Genomic DNA, 20119 nt, shown 5'->3' with positions numbered 1-20119 from the left:
ATGTATCACAATAGCGATTATACACATATATATATATATATACACAGATATACACACCGATCAGACATAACCCCATAACCCCCATTATGACCCCACTTGACGTTTCCACGCTCATTGTCCATTTGATCAGCTCCACTTACTATATAGAGGCACTTTGTAGTTCTACAATTACAGACTGTAGTCCATCTGTTTCTCTGCATACTTTGTTAGCCCTCTTTTACCCTGTTTTTCAGTGGTCAAGACCCCCATGGACCCTCACAGAGCAGGTACTATTTGGGTTTCGGATCATTCTCAGCATTGCAGTAACACTGACGTGGTGGTGGTGTGTTAGTGTGTGTTGTGCTGGTACGAGTGGATCAGACACATCAGTGCTGCTGGAGTTTTTAAACACTGTGTCCACTCACTGTCCACTCTATTAGACACTCCTACCTCGTCAGTCCACCTTGTAGATGTAAAGTCAGAGATGATAGCTCATCTGCTGCTGCACAGTTTGTGTTGGTCATCCTCTAGTCAGTGGTCACAGGACGCTGCCCACAGGACGCTGTTGCCTGGATATTTTTGGTTGGTGGACTATTCTCAGTTCAGCAGTGACACTGAGGTGTTTAAAAACTCCAGCAGCACTGCTGTGTCTGATCCACTCAGACCAGCACAACACACATTAACACACCACCACCATGTCAGTGTTACTGCAATGCTGAGAATGATCCACCACCAGGGTTAAAGGGGGCTAACAAAATATGCAGAGAAACAGATGGACTACAATCTGTAATTGTAGAACTACAAAGTGCACCTATATAGGAAGAGGAGCTGATAAAATGGACAATAAGCATAGAAACAAGGAGATGGTCATAATGTTATACCTGATCGGTGTATATGTAATTGACACTTAACATTAAATTCATAACTGATTTGATCATTTGTCATACCGAAGCTGATTTTCCTTATCCTCATGTCTGTGTTCTTGAGCACGTCTGAAGCGCTTATTGGTCAGTGCAGCTTCTATATCTTCAATCTCACGTCGTCGCAGCTCCCGAATTGCTGTCCGTATGAGACGACGCTCTGCCATATCCACAGTGCCATCGAGCTGAAAACCCAAGAAGTGTAACAGAAATATTAATAGTTATACTACAGTCCTTACAAACAAGGCTTGGAATTACATACAGACATTATGTACAAAAAAAGCACAAAAGCATATACGGACATTCTGTACCCTAAAATAACCCAACAGTGAATGAAAAGTTTTTAACTCTTACAAGTTGCAAAACAAGTTGTTAATTCCCACAATCAACTAGCTAATCCACAAACCTTTACTGACATGCAGAGACTGCTCCAAATGCAGAAGCATCACAGGATTTCTGCAAAGGTTTGCTTAAAGAATAACAAATGTGAACAAATAGATAAATTACATTCAGTTTATGAAAAAATTATGTCCAGTTTATGTGAAAAAAATCCCCCTAAATATCTAAATTTCATGCGTTTCCATATTTACTACTAATGGAACAGCTAACAGCAAACTAAGAAAAGCTTAACAGCCAGTTTGGTGTTGAGTTAGGTTAGTCATTCAAAATCTCCCAGTGCATCACCCACTAAGCAAGCATTTTACAACTGTAAAACCAATTCATAATAATAAACTGAAAATTGAGGTACGACATCATTCAAGACATCTGCTGTATTATATGTTCAACTTTCTACTTTTTTTTATACTTTCAACAGATTTCAGTGGTAAGTCAAGTAATATGTTAATCTTACACTGGAGTGAGACTCAAGGTAACAGTTTTGTTTGTCTATTCCAGTTAGAGGGTAATATGACAGTATTTTATCATTATCATGATAAATTTTATTATTGTGATACACAATATGCTTTTCAATGAATGTCATCAATATCATCAGCATTTAAAGAATACTGACTGCATATTTCATTAAAAAGAGAGTATAAGTTGTTCTTTTTGATTGGACTTTTTATTCCAATATTTTATGTTTTTTTTTTTTTGTTATATTTTAAATATGCACTTCTATAGTTGTAGTCCTATTGATGATTACACCTCATTGACCATGTTCATTTTCCCAAGTAAAATAACTAGCCAAAGCCAATTCTAGCTTGATGCGACATTCAGTTTTGCATAAACTGGCAAAAGTATGCTGAAGCAACAGTAGCTTTTAGTTAGCTTTTAGGGTTACTTTGTTGTAAAAAGCCTGATCATGTAGTAACAACTTGACAATACAAACTCTCCAGCTGGGTGTCTAAAATATGACAATCTAATTGAGTGCCAAGTCATTCTTGGGCACAATGCCAGCAAGATACACGCACAGAGCTGCCTTCTGCCTTCGTTTGTAAACACTGATAAGGCTGCTCAAGCTGTAGCTTGTTTCCTTGTGATACAGTAAGTGTGAAAGCGCTGTTCAACACAGACATACTAAGAGTCACCATTCAGTTTGTCTTTGCCATTAAGTTTAGAAAACATTTACAAGATAAGGGAGAAGGAGTGGTGGAGTAAACCACCTTTTACGGAAAATGACTGCTTGAGAATGAGCATCATGTGCAAAGGCCCAGAATGACATTAATTAAAGAGTCATATAGGATAGTTTGTGTGTTATAAGAAGGGCAGCAGTGATTAGTCAATAAGGTGAATTCTTCACTGATGATGTATTAATGCTCAATTTACTCTAATACAAAAGCTCTCTATACTGCTCTACAATAGTTAAATGATACAGACAAGTTTGCAGACAAGACAAGTGGTATAACGACACACATTTTCAGTGTCAATTTAATTTTTGATCCTGAGGCCAAGATTTTACTTTTGATAAAGTAAGTCTTAAATATCACAATCCTTAGAATTCATAATTGACTATATATTAAAAGCCCAGTCATTTGAGCGTGGGTGTGTCCACTTTTCGCCCACTTTTCGCCCACTTTATATTGAAGGGAAACACCTAGATTCCTAGTTTTAATCAGTAACAGTGGTTTTAACAAATAGACCCGAAATGCCTCTCATCCATCACATCTCTAAACATTCCCTCCTGAATCAAGCAAAGAAAAACTTTGACAGAACTCCTCAAAATAAACCAGCACTGAGAACAGCACTGGCAGTAAATTGTTTCATTCCTGAAGCTGAACAAGTTTTGGATTCAATTATGCGAAGATCAAACAGCTCAATATCATAACTATTAACAGGCAGATTTATGTTGGTTCTGCCATAATCTAAACTTTAGTGTACTTTTTTACTGTATTTTTGAAAAATTCTACTGGTTAAACAGAACTGTACAGCACTCACATTTATGATTAAAACATTATGGGTAAACATAAATATTAAAACACTCATACACAATAATGTTTGTACTGTTTGATTAGTTTACTAAAGACCTTGTGTAAAAGGAAACAAGTCCTCTTCAGCATCTATCATTGCTCTGACTATATTCTGAACCATGTTTAAAATTAGCTCTGACAACCCCTAGTGTTGATGTACCCCTATATTTGTGTTGATGTAGTGGAATTGGTTTTAGCAAATTCGACTAGGCCTCATATTGGGAACATGTAGCTCACTCACAGTCAATGCAAGTGATATTAATCTTTGTTAATAACCTACTTTAAGCATAAATTTTTTACACTTTAACCGATGACTTACATTGATTTTTTTTACATTTCAGTATAATGCTATTTTCTTCTAGTTTTTCTAGTTTTACAGTTTCGTACCTCTTTCATTAAAAAGCCTTAAACGCATCTATGTCCTTGATTAATGTAAAATATGGTTTCCAGAATATATTTGTTATTCATTTTAAATTGGCTTGCATGCATATTTTGCATGTTGGCCAATTTAAAATGTTCCCAAACATGTATATCCGCACTGAACATTTTGTAACACCAGTTTATTTAGAATGAAAAATGATGTTTAAATACATTTCTCTGGCTGCTTTTCAATATTCTGTTGATTTTACACTGTAAAAAAAGAGAAACTTTTTTTAAAACTGAAAAAAGCAAGTAATCTGTTAAATTTAAAACCCAAATTATTCTGTTAACTTTAGAAGTTCAATGAACTCAAAATTAAGTCAACTAGGTTACTTACTTTAAGTTAAAAATCTGCAACATGTTTACAGCATAGCCTGTTAGTACAAGTGCTACAGATACTATGTGGTACAGAAAGTTTAATGAACAAAGCAACAATAAGAGAGGTGGAACTTTCTCAGAATTTTGTCAATTGCAGTACACTACAGGAAAGGTCAATTTAAATACACCATATGAAGTACTGGGGCGATACGCTGCCTATTATGTTGTTGCACCAGACAATAAGAAATCACTTAATCATAGAGATGTAAAATGTTTGATGGCTATGTTGTGATGGGATACAATGAATGAAAACAGCTAAAGCCATAATGGTTAAATTAGTCGATTAAAGGACTGATCAACTACAGAAGTAAATCATTAGTTGCAGCCCTAGTTTTGAAACTAGCATCAATGGTGTAAAGGTTCATCCTTAATGAGCAAGCAAATCATGTGAAGTGTGTTCTATAAGACGGCTGCTTTTTTGTCAGCATGTCAGTCACCATGTCATTGTCTCTCCACCAACACAAAAGCTTCTGCCTTCTTGGTCATGAGTCACTCTAAGGAAATTGTTTTGCTGTCATTAACACATTTGTTACTATTCATTTCGGCGTGGTCTTAAATGAACAGTGTCATTCCAATGCGTTAATGTACCTAACAAATTAAAACCTACCATCTGTAGATGTAGATTCTATGTATTAATCTAGATGGTCACATTTGTCTCAACCTGCCTATTCCTAAATGATGCAAAGCCCATGAAAGACAGCGAGTTCATCAGGATAATCTTCTATTAAGCCTGATTAATGAACAGAGATTAGGATCAAAAGATGGGGTCACTCTCTTTTGGTGTCGATGACTGCTTCTGTATGGAACAGCGTTACTTAAAAACAGGAGGTTAATAGAACAAAAGTGAACTGTTTTTCTTATTTCAGGAGTACATCACTGATCTAAGTACATCCTTGCTCTCAGTTTGTCCAGAACTGCAACATGTCAGTAAATGGCAAGCTAGCTCAAAAAGCAATATCTACTCTGGCTTGAGGAATGTAAACTGAGCACTGAGAGAGGGAGATTTAACAAAAATATACAATCACAATACTTAATGGCATTTTTAGGACATATACTCATCATATACTCAAAAAACAACATTGTTAAACTGTTCACCCTGCTGAGCACACATTTGAGAGTATTCTTTTTCACTTTGAGCAGTTTTCTCTTTTCCATCTCAGCATCACCAGGACAAATGACCACTGTATTGCTACTAGTTTGCTTTTGTTCAGCTTCTTAGTGTTAAGGTCTGTTGACCAAATTCCTCCAAACTGACTTCACACTACAAAATAATACTAAAAGGCGGCCATTGTTTCTAGAGGAGCATTCTGCACAAGAACTTATTCAGAAAAGGAAGCATTATTCATGACTTGTTAATGGCTAGAAGCCATGCAATGGGCATAATGAAAATAATGAAAGTACTCATTCTTCCCTTCTTTTGCACACCACCCAGAAAATGTTTTTATGCTCTTCAGCACTGACACAAACTAAATATTCATGATTAAAATCACATAGGTCTTGGTAAAAAAATGCAATTGCAGATATGATTAATATGCAGTTGTCACAAGAATGTTGACTGTAATTAGGATTCATTAGACTATAGAAGTAGTGTAATTTTTCACCTTTCATATTATTAAAAGGAGAGAGAACAAGTGTGTGTGGTCAGAGCGCACATGTGAGGTCAAGCAACAAATCACCACAGTGACTCAGTGAGCCTACAGCTCCCCCAACATGATTTTGTCCTTATAAGGACATAGGGCACAATCACTCTGGCCTTGGTGTTTATATGACGGGCAAAATAAGGCAGCTCATGTAGAAGAGATGAATTTAATGATGGTATTACTGACAGCCACTGCCAGAGATAAAGCAATGATCTAGACCGATTTGACCTTTAGGAATATCGCAAACAACCTATCATGTAGAAGGTCATTTAAGGAAACCAAAATATATTTTTTTTTTTTGTTATAGTCAGATGTCTTTCTCAGATGGCTCCACTTTGCCCAGGTTATGCCCAACTTTTTCTTACTTCTCTGGATTTTTTCCATGGGGGAAGAAGGTACATCCCTCTAAAGCAGAGGTGCCCAAACTTTTCTTTTGTGGGTGCAATGTTTGTGGTGGACCAAAATGTCAGGGTGCAACGTTTGTGGTGGGCCATGGGTTAAATAGACAAAACAAGTTCACTTAAAAAAATGTATTTTATATTTTTATAATTTTTTATTTAAAAATTTTATATTATAGTTTGTCACTAAAATAGAGGAAAATAAGATTTTAATAAGTTAAGTAAATAATACAGACATAATTTAAAACCATGTCCTCTCACTGGATAAGGGGGTGCTGTTAGGGAAACTTTCTGGAGGGCCAAATGAAACATTCTCAAATGGGCCACACTTGGGCAGCCCTGATCTAAAGAGCCCTGAAACAACCTAGATTTCTGGTGCAAATTGACTTCAACACATGAACAAAGCAGAACCTAGGGTTTTTTGTTGGTCTGGGCTTTCACTTCTTTCTTATAAATTGTCAGCTTTTATGTGGGAAAACAATTTTTCAGTTTTGTCCCTGACACCCAACCACTTTGAAGAAAGATTTAGACCAAAGATGCAAATAAGATGTGCCGAGATTAACACTCACAATGAGATTTCTGACATTTTAACTGCTTTCCAAGAAAACCAAGAAAAATAAGAGATTTTTTGGAGCCTTAGAATGTGATCAAAAAATCTGCTAAAAGCTCCATATATGCCTCAGAAAATAAAATAAACTTACAAAAATGTTTACAAAAGTCACATTTTTGTAAATCAAAAATACTGGTACTCTTGACTTAAATGTTAGCTAAAGAGAACATATATCTATCTAGCTGCTGTAACTTCTGCCACTATTTGCTACTATGCTGGCCTGCATTGTCAAAGCAGTGCACGCTGAAATCACTGAAATCCTTAGGGATGTCAGAAAAAATAAACTTCAGCCACTCCTTGCAAATGTCTGGATCTTTTGGAATGCTGCACTGATACTTTTGCTTCCCAACAGCCACAAACACAACTCTGCTACAGCCCGAAATAAAACACTAATCAATAAAGTGTGAAAGGGTGGGCTACAATGCTGTAGGTGGCAAATGCTTGTGGTTGTGACATCACAAGCATAAACTTGTACCTTTTAAAATTAACAGTATTTACATAAATATTTATGATAGAGGCTGGCCAATATGAAAAGACAATGGCCAAAAATTCCAATAACCAGCAAGTTATTCATATCAGTCATTATAATTTGATATTCTTATATTGGACTTTAAATTTCATATTCTCTTGTGCTTCCCAAACAGATATGACTGTCAGTTACAAAATGTCACACTTCTTAAACTAAAACAGCAAAAACTCTTCAATAATCTAAAAAATAAAACCCTGGGGGTGGAGCTCCCCAGAATTCTTTGCGGGTTTCTGTTAATTACCTCTTATTTTTCTTATTTTACAACAAGTTATTCTCATGCTAGTGGTTAGGTAAACAAAATATTTTACATGTTTTTGTTATTCTAACCATGATGGTGGTTTGTGATGAAATTCACCAGTTCAGCCTGTATTGGGGTCACACAGTTAAACAGAGAGTGCCCCATACTGGGCTCCCAAGTGGCACGACTGTTTAAGGTTTCACCATATGTTTGTTTTCTATGATATGATCCCTTTACAAGCATATGCAGCAGATCACTAAACAAGTTTTCCCACCTCATTTACAGCTGGAGTAATTGATACCATGGAAGAAGCCTTCCTGCTTAAGCCTCAAGCTCCAAGTTCTGAGATGTTACTAACACTAATCAAAAGGGCTTCTTGCTTTAATACGTTGAGACAGAATTAAACGTATGTTAGACGGTTAACTGAGAAAGTCTAGCAAAAATGAAGGTCTATACTCACATGAAGTTTGCTGACGGAAGGAAATTAAAAAAACAACACAAACAACTAAAAATAAACCTAAGTGAGCTGAAAACTGATGGAAACTTCACAGTGCTGGTAACCCATGTGAGACTGTGACATTTATAACCTCAGGGGATTAAAAGTTTGGAAAAAGTCAAACACAGTGAAGCAAGTGAGAAAAGACTTGGAATTAAGAAGGAAAAAAAAAGCAATATTTCTAGAATCCTCTTTCCCTTTCAAAGCCTTGAACCGAAAAGATTCCGGAAAGCAATGATATCTACCAAAAGGCATAAACACAGATGAAAACGTTTTACAAAGAAAGGAGATGAAACTTTTATTGTTGTTTTTAATGTTATTAATCAATTTGTTGTCTATGCATATTTAAGACAGAAATGTGCTTCACACAAGTATGAGAATGCAAATGTTTCGAGCTAAGCAACCACGGTTTTGCACACTGTAGCAATTCATAATGCAAAGCAAGCTGGAGCCATAGCACTGCAGCAAGGAGAGGTATAGCAACATCCAAGTGTAGACAAGCTGTGGACTCTACTGTTAACATATTTAGTTGGCTATTGGAATTACAGTATATGCCATTTACAGATGCTCTGATTTGTTCCTCTATTTTTCTCAACCTGCTTATTTCTAAATGATGCAAAGCCCTGGAAATACAAGAGGTTCAACTTGATAATCTAATTTAGACGCCTGATTAATGAAAAGGGATTAAGATTACTGTAGCTACTTTCTCTGAGAGTCAGGAGACTAAAATAAAATTTTTTTTTTAGAGAGTTTATCTAGTCCAGCCAAAGTATGCACTGCAGCAGATAGTGATCTCTTAACTTCCAGCTGAGGCATTAATGAAAACAATGAGAGCCCTTTATATCACCTCTTAAGATGCAAGTGACAGATTGGGTCAGTATAAATTGGGACAGTATGTGAAATGCTAATAAAAACAGAAAGCAGCGCATTGAATTGAAAGGAGTACAAGAACAACGTTCCTTGATGCTTTACATTATGAACTTTATTGTTTTTCTTTTTTTTATAAATATATGCTCATTCCAAATTGGGGGGGCAGGAGTTTACCACTGTTACACTGCCTTTCCCTTTAACAACACTTCTAGAGACACCAATTGATCTAGTTTAAAAAGCAGATTTTTTTGCTATTATTCTGTTATTGCCTTCATTAACATATTTTCAGTTTCACAATGTCTCACACACAGAGATCAGGCAGGCCAGACTAGCACCCACACTCTTTGATTACACAGCCATGCTGTTGTAACACATGCAAAATGCAAAATGCTAACATAAGCATGGACATCTCTGAAAAAGACGTTGTATAGAAGGCAGCATGTGTTAAAGGCGCAGTATATGATTTCAGTTCAAAACACTTTGTCAAATTCAGAGAATATCTCCTCATGGTCAGCTAGCTCTCTGTTCTATGTGCACATTTGAAAAAAATTCTGCGTTCATACACAGCCCTGGCCTGGGAATGGGTAATAAACAAAGAGTCTCTGGCCAAGACACACTACACTATTCCAGCCATTCAGCAATAAGGGGGGCGTTTATGCATGAGACATTGGGAATGGGAGGGGCCACGTGCTGCATGCATGGCCAAGAAGCAAGAAGGAGACATGGCCGAGAAACAGCAGACAAGGAGAAAATCTGAAACAAAAATTGAGAAAGAAGTTCTTATATTAGGCAAGGCCGTTACAATGGTGGAGAGACTTCCGAAAGTTGATGACGCTGAAGTTGGCTTCCTACTAGCATTCTCCCGTTCCACCTTAAATTGTGCAGCAGTTCCATCCTGGAGAAACTGGAAAATTCAAACTGGCGAGAAAGAAGCTGACTTTAGCGGAGAATTGAAAGGCATGAAAAGGGATGAGGAGGTTGCTCCTGCTTGACAGGTGGGTTTCATTAACTTTTTTCCTGCTTCACAGAACCAATAAGGCAGTATTGTGTGTATCAACAGCGGTTTGTCAAAAAAATTCCCTGACCCAAGTGGTGACATGCATCACAGAGACATGCCGGTTTTTAAAGCAGCCTTCTGAAGGATGAAGTTCACAGGGATTCAGTTGTGGTTTTTGGCCTTTCCTATTAGAGATTTCTCTGGATTCCCTGAATCTTTTGATGACTATATGCACTGTACAGGGTGAAACACCTAAATTCCTTGTAATTGCTCATTGTGGAACATGAGTCTTCAACTGTTGGATTATTCAGCAGTTTAAAATGTTCTTCAAACATGTCACAACATTTCTATTCGTAAATTGTCTTAACTCTTTTTGAAGCATGCTGCAAGCATTAATTTCAAAATGAGCACATATTTACAACAATTAGGTTGATTAAGTAAAATGGCACATATCTTGTCTTTGTACTATTTTTGTCAAAGTGAATTTACAAATTAGCGTTTTGTGTTTTATCAACATTTCACATACTGTCCCAGCTTTGTATTATATTCTAGAATGTATGCAAAAGAAAAAGATCAAACTCCTTATTTATCATGTCTGTATGTGTAGATCTGGCTTGGGTGTTTCATCTCTTTTTTTTATACTATAATTTATTTACAACATGCAGTTCCATGCAGAGTAAGCAGCACCGTGAGCTATGGGGGGGGGGCAATCATGCTATACCAAAATCTTTTTCACTTTTCTTCTTCTTTAATAATATCTATTGTGGAGCCAAGTGTGAAATCAGAATAGGGGGAACTCTTGCTTTTAATGCATCTTATATGTAGAATATTTTATACTAGATACTTCAATTGGAAAAGTATTTTTTAAAGGTCTAATTGACTCAGTGTCTTCATACTATATTTAAAGCTACCATGATTCATCAGTTATATCATTTTTATTTTAATTATGAAAGATGTGTGTATATATATATATATATATTATTACTATACTTTTTATTTATTTTTTGCTTTATGTGTGTAGGTTCAACAGGGACCCCTGATATTAAGATCAAGATTTCAGAGGGTCTTACCTGTGGACAAGTAAAATAAATTAGTAAGATGTACCCACTCTCATTGCCAACTTAACAGCACTGTGTATCTCCTATAAGCGAGAGACAATTCCTACATGCAGAAAATGCACAGATTCCTTAGAGTCTTAAGTCTTCTCTCGCAGACTCTTCAACTTGCCTGACAAGTTTTCAATGGGTTTTAAGTTAGGACAACAGAGAGACCACTGCAAAAGCTTTCAAGGTCAGTGATTCATTTCTTCATGGACCTGAAGTAATATTCTGGATCACTGAAGTAAAGCAAGATCCAGCACTGAGACAATTTTAGATTCCCATCTGAACCAGGCAGTTTGCTCTAAAATCTCCAGGCACTTGATGCCCTATTTCCAAACAAGGTTCCCAATGCCTTTGGAAGCAAACCAACCCAGCAACACCACAAAGAGTCCCTCTTTTATAGCAAACATCTCAACTACTCATGGCTACAAATTACAAATCTTCAAAATCTGACCAAGGAATCTGTCCAAACTACCACTGATGCACAGAGTAAACCCTAGGTGCACGTGTTTGTGGCTTAACTACAAATCCAGGTCCAAATAAAGCTGGGGTGATATGTGAAATGGCAAACAGAAAGCAGGGAGTTGTATATTCACTTATACAAAATAATTATTGATTTACCTTATCAACTTCATTGCTCTTTACACCCATTCTGAAATTGATGCCTGCAACTTGTTCCAAAAAAAGTTGTGACAGGGGTAACTGATGACTAGGAATAGTGTAAAATATACATATTTTTTTAAACTGGTGATGCAATCTTGCGTGAATATAAAGGCAAGTAATTAGGAGTAGTCTAGACCTTTATATGCAAGGAGGATCGAAGCTACTTTGCAAATAAAGCATCAGCAAATAATGCAACCGTTTAAGAACAGTGGGCCTCATTCACCAATATTCACCAATATTTTTTTTCTACAATTTGTTCTTGGGAAAGGTCTTCCGAAAAAGTCTATGTCAGATTTATGACGTGTTCTTAAACCACAGAATTGTTTGCACCTTTGTGCTCGAGTGTGTGTAGGTTCTGTTCTTGCCTAAGAACAAATCCCAAATAAGAATTAAAACTCAAATAGAATTACTAAATCACCACTTTTTGTTATAATGCCATTTCATATACAGTTCCAAATTTTTGGAATTGGGGTTGTAGAAAAATGGAACAAACTCAGGCTTTTAATGTAGCCAATAAATAATGGAAGCTTACACCATATCTATTAGCATCATGCAAACTGCATTCCAAAATCATGACACACTTTCTTCAAAATGAGATATACACCAGAGAGAATTATAATAGAGTTTAGCATGTGTATCACCCCATATTTATGTGTATTTATATACTAATGAAATCAGAAGGTATGGAATACTACTTAACGAGTTCTTAAACATAAACAAGATATTTGTATAACTTTATCTAGTGGGTCTAACAAACATTAGATGAAAAAGTACACTGTACTGTACATACAGGGAACAGCAGAAAGGCTTACATAAGAAGGAAGCAAATAAGTACACATAAATACAACAATAAAAACAAGGTTACCCTAACACTGCTATTAACAAATGAATGATTTTACGAAGCTTAAAAAATAAACAATGATTGCGATGAATATTAAAATTACGAAAAACACATCTTTTTCCTGAGTTTTTTTACTGTCAAGGAAAAGGCATTCAAAAGCAAAAACAGGGGTTTTCTATATTTGTGTGAAGAACCTTTCTGTGAGCGCTCATATCTTAACCAGATGATGACAGATTTTCCCAGAATGACGACAGTCAGCAGTGAGAAATCAAAACAGCGTGTGTCTACAGGTGGGGGTACAGATAACACATCATAATTAGCAAATCAGTTACAGGTACAGTTGTCAGGTACAGAGCTGTCACTTAACACACCCTGACTCATAAGAACACACATCTGTTTTCATGGTGTAAAAAAGCCTGAATGAGCCATCTAGACCAATAACTTCCAATAACATCTGAAAAACAGCCAAGACGACTCACCTGGGTATAAGAAAAAGAGGTCTGTACAAGTTCAAAACTGCTTTGAATGACACTGCTCCTAGTAAACGTACGACTTCACTCTCAATTGAGCATTGTTCAACAGGACTTTAGAGTGAGGATGTGAATGATTAACTGATTAACAGATTAATAGTTAACCAACGTAAAAAAAAAAAAAAACAAAGAGCCACAAGTAATAGCCACCGGCTATTTTGTTCAAAGCGTGATGCACGAATGGGTGAAACCACACATGGGTGTGCAAAGTGATTGAGAAGGACACGGTGAATGCCAATGGCTTTCAGAGACGTCTGTTTAATATTGTTTAAATGTGCTGAACTGCAAGCTAGGCTAAGTCACGGCATTTATGCATTTCGTTAACTTTTGAAAGGCCCAGATAGTACATTTTTTTGCATCTAATTTTTCTTGACATTTTAGAATTGATCAAAATGGGTTGCCTCCTTGACTTTAGGCTTGTTGGTTAACTATTTCTTAACAGCTAATGACAGTCGGTTACCAGTCTAAGAATTTGCCAAAATTAGCATCCCTACTTAAAAGAGACAACTGTGACTAAAAAAGAAACTAAAATATTGCCCAATGGTTTGGACAAAAAATAAATTTACATAATTTGCCCCTTTCCCCAAACGTAGATAAGTTTGTTTCCTGAAATTTGCTTCTGTAGTTATAAGGATAACAGAGTTACAAGGTTAGTGTAGCAAATTAATTAGAAACAAGGCTACTGTAGCTAATTCATTATGTAGCTAATTAATAAGTATAATCGACCACATTTTTATTGGGTCGCCTCCTTGATTTTAGGCTTGTTGGTTAACTACTTATTAGCCATTCATTAGCATTGGGTGAAAATTTCAATTTATGGCCAAACCCTGACTATAAATGTATTTCTGGCAATTTTAATGAACAAATATACAAGAAGAACATAAATTTACATGCTCACTTTGATGTCATTACATTACATTGTATTAGCCTTTTGAGTGTAAATAAATTAATAAAACACTACATGCTCAGTTCTGTGTAGATGAGCTAACTGATCAGAACAAAATAGAACCTATTTTGACTGCCACTGTCCTCTTGTTTAGTCCACTATTTTTAATAAAAAACACATTTATGTCATAACATAACATGAAGCCACTCTATTCTAAAAGTGGTGGACTTCGGTTGGGCTGGCTAATTTTGTCAGTCCCATGTTTCTTCCTAGCGCAAGCTCAGAATTGGAAAAAGTACAACATAAAAAAAAAAATTATAAAGCCTGCGTTTTTATACACTTCTTTGTCTGGATTTCTGTATGACTTCTAAACAGCTCTAAAAAATATATAAATGTTTAAATACTTTAAGAAACGTTTTCCAATGCATTATCTTTATAGAACAAATGCTTTAAATAATCATGCACATCACAAAAGTATGTCAATTCTTATATGTAGTAAGCAGTGCAATTTCTTTTATTGGCAACAGCCGCAACCAAATGCTACAGATCAGTCTTCCGCAGCGGTTAGGAGGTATTTTGGCCCATTAGGAGGTATTTTCCTCTATATAAAACTAGCAGTTCATGTTTGTTTTTGGGATGTCTTGCTTGAATGGCCTGCTTCATGCCATAGCATTTCAATCAGACTGAAGTCAGGACTCTGACTTAGTGATTCTAAAACACACAGTTTCTTCTCTTTGAACTGTTCTGTTGCTGATTTACTCCTGCTTGGAATCGGTCACGCTGTATGACACCTTGAGTTTTAGAGCACAGACAGAAGTTCTGAATTTCTGCAAGAGAGTACCATGGTTAAACTTCATGCATTCATCCCTCAATAATTTTAAACCATCCAAACCCTTCCGCATAAAAGCAAACCCACTTTATTTATATCAAGAGGTCCTTTTTTATAGAACAACTTATATTAACGAAATATAGTTGCCAAACAGTTCTATTAGGGCCTGTTTTCTGGCAAAATAATTCTCTATTTCCAAACAATGTTTCAGTGTCAATTTGTTCTTTTTCCAGTGATTGAGAGATAATAAGGTTCCTCACTCTGGGATTAAACTAACCTCTTATGAGTGTTTTGCTAATTAATATCGCTTCAGCAGGTCTGTGGAACATTTAGTGTGGTCTTTGGTAAATTTAAGATGGGCATTTTTTGAAAAACAGTGTTTTTTTCCATGCTACCCTCCAACATCACTTTTGATCAGCTGTTTAAGTTATAGTAGGCTCAAACACAGATATTATTAAGTGAAATAAATGACCTCAGACCTCACCTTCTTGTTCTGTACCCTTTGTGTGAGGACCCTACAGGTTGAACATGTGCTTGATTTTGTATGAAGCCCATGTGTCTTAGGGAGAGTAGCAACAGTGCTGAATTTCTACTAAATTTTTACTGCAGTTAATGGAATGGTACTGAGAAAGGCTGAAGTGAATGAAATTGTTGATTGGGTTGGATTTCAATAAAACATGTCCATAAAAAAGTATTAAAACATAACATACACAATACTCAAACGTCAATAGTTAAAGGACCCATATCATGAAAAGGGGTCTTTCCTTCACTTTTTTTTTTAATTAAAGAGTTTGATTTACTATGTAAATATTTTTAGTTTAGTCATACAGTTCACTCTCCTGTCCATATATATAACCTATTCTGCATTAACAGCCAATTTTGAACACACACAAACTTCTTTTTTTGTCACAAGAACCAACACATTTACATACATCCACCTATTAAGCCTACAGCTGTTTAACCCTGCCCATTAACACTGAAGTTATTCAGCCCAAACTGCTTTTTGAATGAGGTACAACACAGGGCAACCAATAAGAACAGAGTTAATTTACATATATCAATCATAAATCCACAGTAACAAAAACTGGCTGTTTAATTCTAAGGGATAAAAGGTGGTTGGAAAATGTTCATTTAAAATGAATGATGACCATTTGTGGTATGTAAAACCACATAAATGTTGTAAGTAGACCTTAGGAGAAATATAAAATACAAGAAAAATATAGGATAAGGCATGTGATAAACACATACACGTGCAACAATGTTTTCAATAATTTTAGGTGTTTAATAAATGTTTTATTCTGGCAGATCATTAAGCCCAGTCACAGCTATGCAACAAGATTAAAGAAAGAGCAGGACATCTCATTTGGTGTTGATTTCTCCATCCTCATATCTTATTCTTGCATCTCTTCCTTGCATCCTCAGAGGAAGTGGCTAAGGAGCAATGAAGAGATATGAGAAAAAGGAAATGAAGAGACATAATTAAAAATGAGACGCACCCTTTAAATTCTGACTTAACCCTTCCCAGTTTTACCAGCTTCAAGAACCTTTCCACAAACTGAGGTTGACCAGAATTCTATTATGAAAAGCTGCTAACCAAAACTGTGCACTTGGTAATATGGCAGGGCAGCTAAAATTCATCTGAACAACTATCACCATTAGATCTCTTCAAATCAGATGTCACTCAATTTTTAACATTAACTTAAATGCTTAAAGCATATGTTCAGTAAAAGGTATGACACTGTAAAACATGTTTCTCTTGTAAAATAAGTCTGTCTGTTATTGCGACTTCATCAAAAAGATCAAAATCATATCACATTTTAGGAGCCATTCACGTAGAAATCCTGATCATTCCAAAAGGTTCACAAATCTTCTCTTACACTTGTACTTCAGCTGATTGCACATATTGACCCCAAAAAACACTGCTTTACTGCATAAACAAGCCCTTACATGTTCAAGCAAAAATTATTTTAGGTCTTCGGTCTACAATTCCAAACCACAGCACAGCTTGATTTACAACCTTGACATGTTTATTCGTACTGGCATTTTATTGACTAGTCCTCAAGGATTTGAGAATAATTTTGAATGCGGTGGACGTAAAAAAAAACTACATATATTGCTGGCTCAGTGGAAAGTGCCATGATTATTACCCATAACACATAACCTTCCTTTTTGGTAAATTGCGATTATATTAACTGAAGTCCTGATGTGTGGTTATCTTTCACACTTCTGTCTTGTCTGATGATTGATTGGGCAGTTAGTGCTGGTCAAACAGTATTTGCACCTGTCAGGTGTAAGCATGGCCAAAGTTCAGCTTTTCAAATGGCAGCACTTTCAATCTTTATGAGTTATTCTGTACAAACCCATGTAACAATAATTTTGCTATTGAGGGATTTTGATGTAATTTGTAGTTTATGAACAGCTCCTCGAGCTGCATTCCGTACAAAAATTAACTTGAAATTCAGAATAGTCACATTCTGAACAGAGGGCTCAAAACCTAGACCACTGTACAGACTTGTCAAGCGGTCATGTTTTAAATGAACGTTGAGAAACCAGCCTCCTGTGCTCAGGGAAGTTGACTACGAGGTATTTATTGAATTTAAGTTGTACAGTTACTGAGCAGCAGTTTGGCTGTGGTTTTATGTCAGGTCAGACATTTTTGGGCTAATTTGTCAAGCTTCTACAGCAAAGTGATGTTTTGTGCTAGCCACAATCCCAAATCCTGTGGAGGTTTTATGGTCCAAACCGATGAGCAATAAACCATAAACCATACCGGTTTCCTGTTTAGACGTTGTAGAATAACTGACTGATTAACTCACCAAATTCCGAAGAGACGTTTCATCTAAAGTTGAGTATTTTTTGTCGGTCATTTTGAGTTTTCGGAGCAAAACCTCAATCCTGAAGAACTTCCTCCGCGTCTTCGCTACCAGAGAGGTGTTGGTGTGTGCCCGTGGTGAATTTCAGAGGATAATTCCGTTACTGTTCATTGAACAGACGTGTTCATTCTGTTGGAGGAGGAAACCAAATCTGCTACTACTCACACAAAATCCACCAGACTCGGTAAATGCTACTCACTAGCCTAGACTAGGAGGAGTCTACAACTACAGTACAATATCAATATGGACTAAAGTCGTTATCATTAAACAATGAAGGTTTTAAAACTGGCTTCAAAGCGTGGTCTGTGAGCGGAAACAACAGGAACGATGCACGACGTAAGTTAGCCTTTTCGGCTGAAATTCTCTAACTGGGGCTCCAGCGAAATTCCAGGAAAAAACCTTAAAACTGAGTTCAGTCCAAAACGTTCCCACCTGTTGACGTCCTGTGTAATGTAGCACCCAACTGACCACAAGTTACTAAAAAAAATAAACGTGGAGATCGAAGACCAGATTTCCTTCTAGTAAAGTCCACCCAGCCTGGTTAAAAAAACACTGAAAGCTAAAACAAACAGAAGCTTATACATAGGACATTAGAGACTAAGTATAAGTTACAGTTCTCGGAGACAGACTGACTTTCTTCTTCCTCGCCAGTGAGTAATTAAATGTAAATCCGCCCTTACTGCACGACCAGTAGAGAGGCGAAGTCACAGAATCACTTACTGTTTTGAATTTCTGGCGGGTTGAAAACAACTCACACATACTGCCCCCTACCGTACAGTCGAGATCGCACAGCTCCACTGTGTTGTTGGTGCTTAAAGGGACACTCCGACCATAATTAAACATTTAACCGTTGCTGTATCCAGGGGCTTCGCTAGACCAGTTTTGGGACCCCTCCTTAAATGTGCATTATTAGTCCAAATCATCAGTAGTTGTTCTTTTTCAGTAATCATTATTTAAAACAATATTATGCAACAATTTTACATTGAAAACAGCTTTAAAATCATTTTGATGATTTTTGATGATCATTTTGATGATGACTGACTAATATTAGGGAGATTGGAACTGTCATTGCCACTCAGACCAGGAAGCGCCGGAAAGTCGGACATCATTTCTAACCAGCATGCATCACGTTAAGTCAGCGCTGCACAGGGTCACATTAAGTTGACTGCAGCCTATATCTGTTTTCATCCTTCAGCTATTTTGGAAGAGTTACACCAGTATCAGCTATATATTGCTGTTTGCAATAAATTTAAGTGGAAATGTCAGTGTTGACCATAACGCCATTTTATATCCCTCATATCTTGTGGATGGAAATTAAAAGGTAACAGCCCTGTAGAAGCCCAGTCAGGTGTTAAAATGTCACCTCACAACAAGAAGGGTTCAATTCCCCAGCCGGGCGACCAAGGTTGTTTCTGTGTGGAGTTTGCGAGTTCTCCCCATGTCTGCGTGGGTTTCCTCTCACAGTCCAAAGACATGCAATCAAGCCACTTGGAGATGGGAAATTGCCCCTAGGTGTGTGGATGTGTATGTGTGTCCGCCCTGCGATGGACTGGCATCCTGTCCCAGGGTGGAATGCCTTCCTTTTTGTTCTTGTTAGCTGTGTAGCCTTTAGCATGCTAACAAGGTAGGTAGCAGAGAAAAGTAATGAAGTTGTCTCAGTAGTCATGTATGTGAGATGGAGTAGTTGGTAACTGAAAGCCCAGCAAATACAATGTTATGGTTTTTAAATGTTAAGCATTTTAAAATAGCTTACAAACAGCTTTGTCTGCCATTGTTTTGGGGTTTAAAAGGGAAATGCGTCAAGTCGTAATGATTTTTGTGCAAGTTCTATTGCTGAAGTCGACATTGGACACCTTTCACTTGAGCCAGTAAAGTAATGGAACAGCCCTTAAGATGGCGCTGGCAATTCCCCCAGTGACGAAGCCAAGTGGACGAGGGCTTGTTAAAACCAGTATTGAAACAGGGGACATAAATCTCTCAATGATGGGAGACATTCTTTAAAAACAGTTGGACAAACGTTTAAGCTCTTTTAATTTGAAAATCATCTTTCCATACAGTCAAACATGGACAATGTTAAGGGTGAAACAAGAAAACTTTAAAAAGAGGCCTGCATCTATATATTGTTATATAGGTTATATATTGTGTTGGAATATCTTAAACCATTAAACTTTGAATAGGCTGCTTTACTGAGCAAGCTATACCAATGACTGGCTCACACTGGGTTGGGTAAATATAGCCCAAGAAGCTTCCTTGCATTGCTAGCAGTTTTGTTGGTTTCTGTTAATTAACTCTCATTTTTCTAATTTATAAACAGAATTCTCTTTGCAACATGTTATTTTTGTGAGACAGCATACTCTCATGCTAAAGGTTTAGATGCATTTTACAGTGTTGTTGTTTTTATTCTCACTATGATGTCTTGTGTTCAGATTTACCAGTTCAGCCTGTACCCATGAATGCTAACAGAATGGCAAATATGCATAAAGCTATTAGAGTCCTCAGAAATGGGTGATTCTAAAG

General features: G+C 36.6%; 1 protein-coding gene across 9 annotated transcripts in view; it reads right to left on the bottom strand.

The window, feature by feature from the left end:
• smtnb (smoothelin b) overlaps positions 1–18311 on the bottom strand; it is an 85746-nt gene extending 67435 nt beyond the window's left edge. For 3 of the 9 annotated variants that reach the window (XM_036598873.1, XM_036598871.1, XM_036598874.1), the window contains exons 1-2: positions 17546–18310; positions 927–1084 (exon numbers count right to left, since the gene is read on the bottom strand). In XM_036598873.1, coding sequence (XP_036454766.1) covers positions 927–1084; positions 17546–17596 — 209 coding nt within the window. In that variant the 5' untranslated portion in view covers positions 17597–18310. Of the gene's footprint in view, positions 1–926; positions 1085–1305; positions 1368–12678; positions 12769–12963; positions 13092–17545 lie in introns of those variants that run through there. The other 6 variants (XM_036598872.1, XM_036598875.1, XM_036598877.1 and 3 more) reach the window with 6 other exon arrangements.
• Between the last annotated feature and the right edge of the window lie 1808 nt (positions 18312–20119).

Source organism: Colossoma macropomum, unplaced genomic scaffold (assembly GCF_904425465.1).
Source record: "Colossoma macropomum unplaced genomic scaffold, Colossoma_macropomum, whole genome shotgun sequence".
Lineage (NCBI taxonomy): Eukaryota > Metazoa > Chordata > Actinopteri > Characiformes > Serrasalmidae > Colossoma > Colossoma macropomum.
This window is presented reverse-complemented; position numbering and strand designations above follow the sequence as displayed.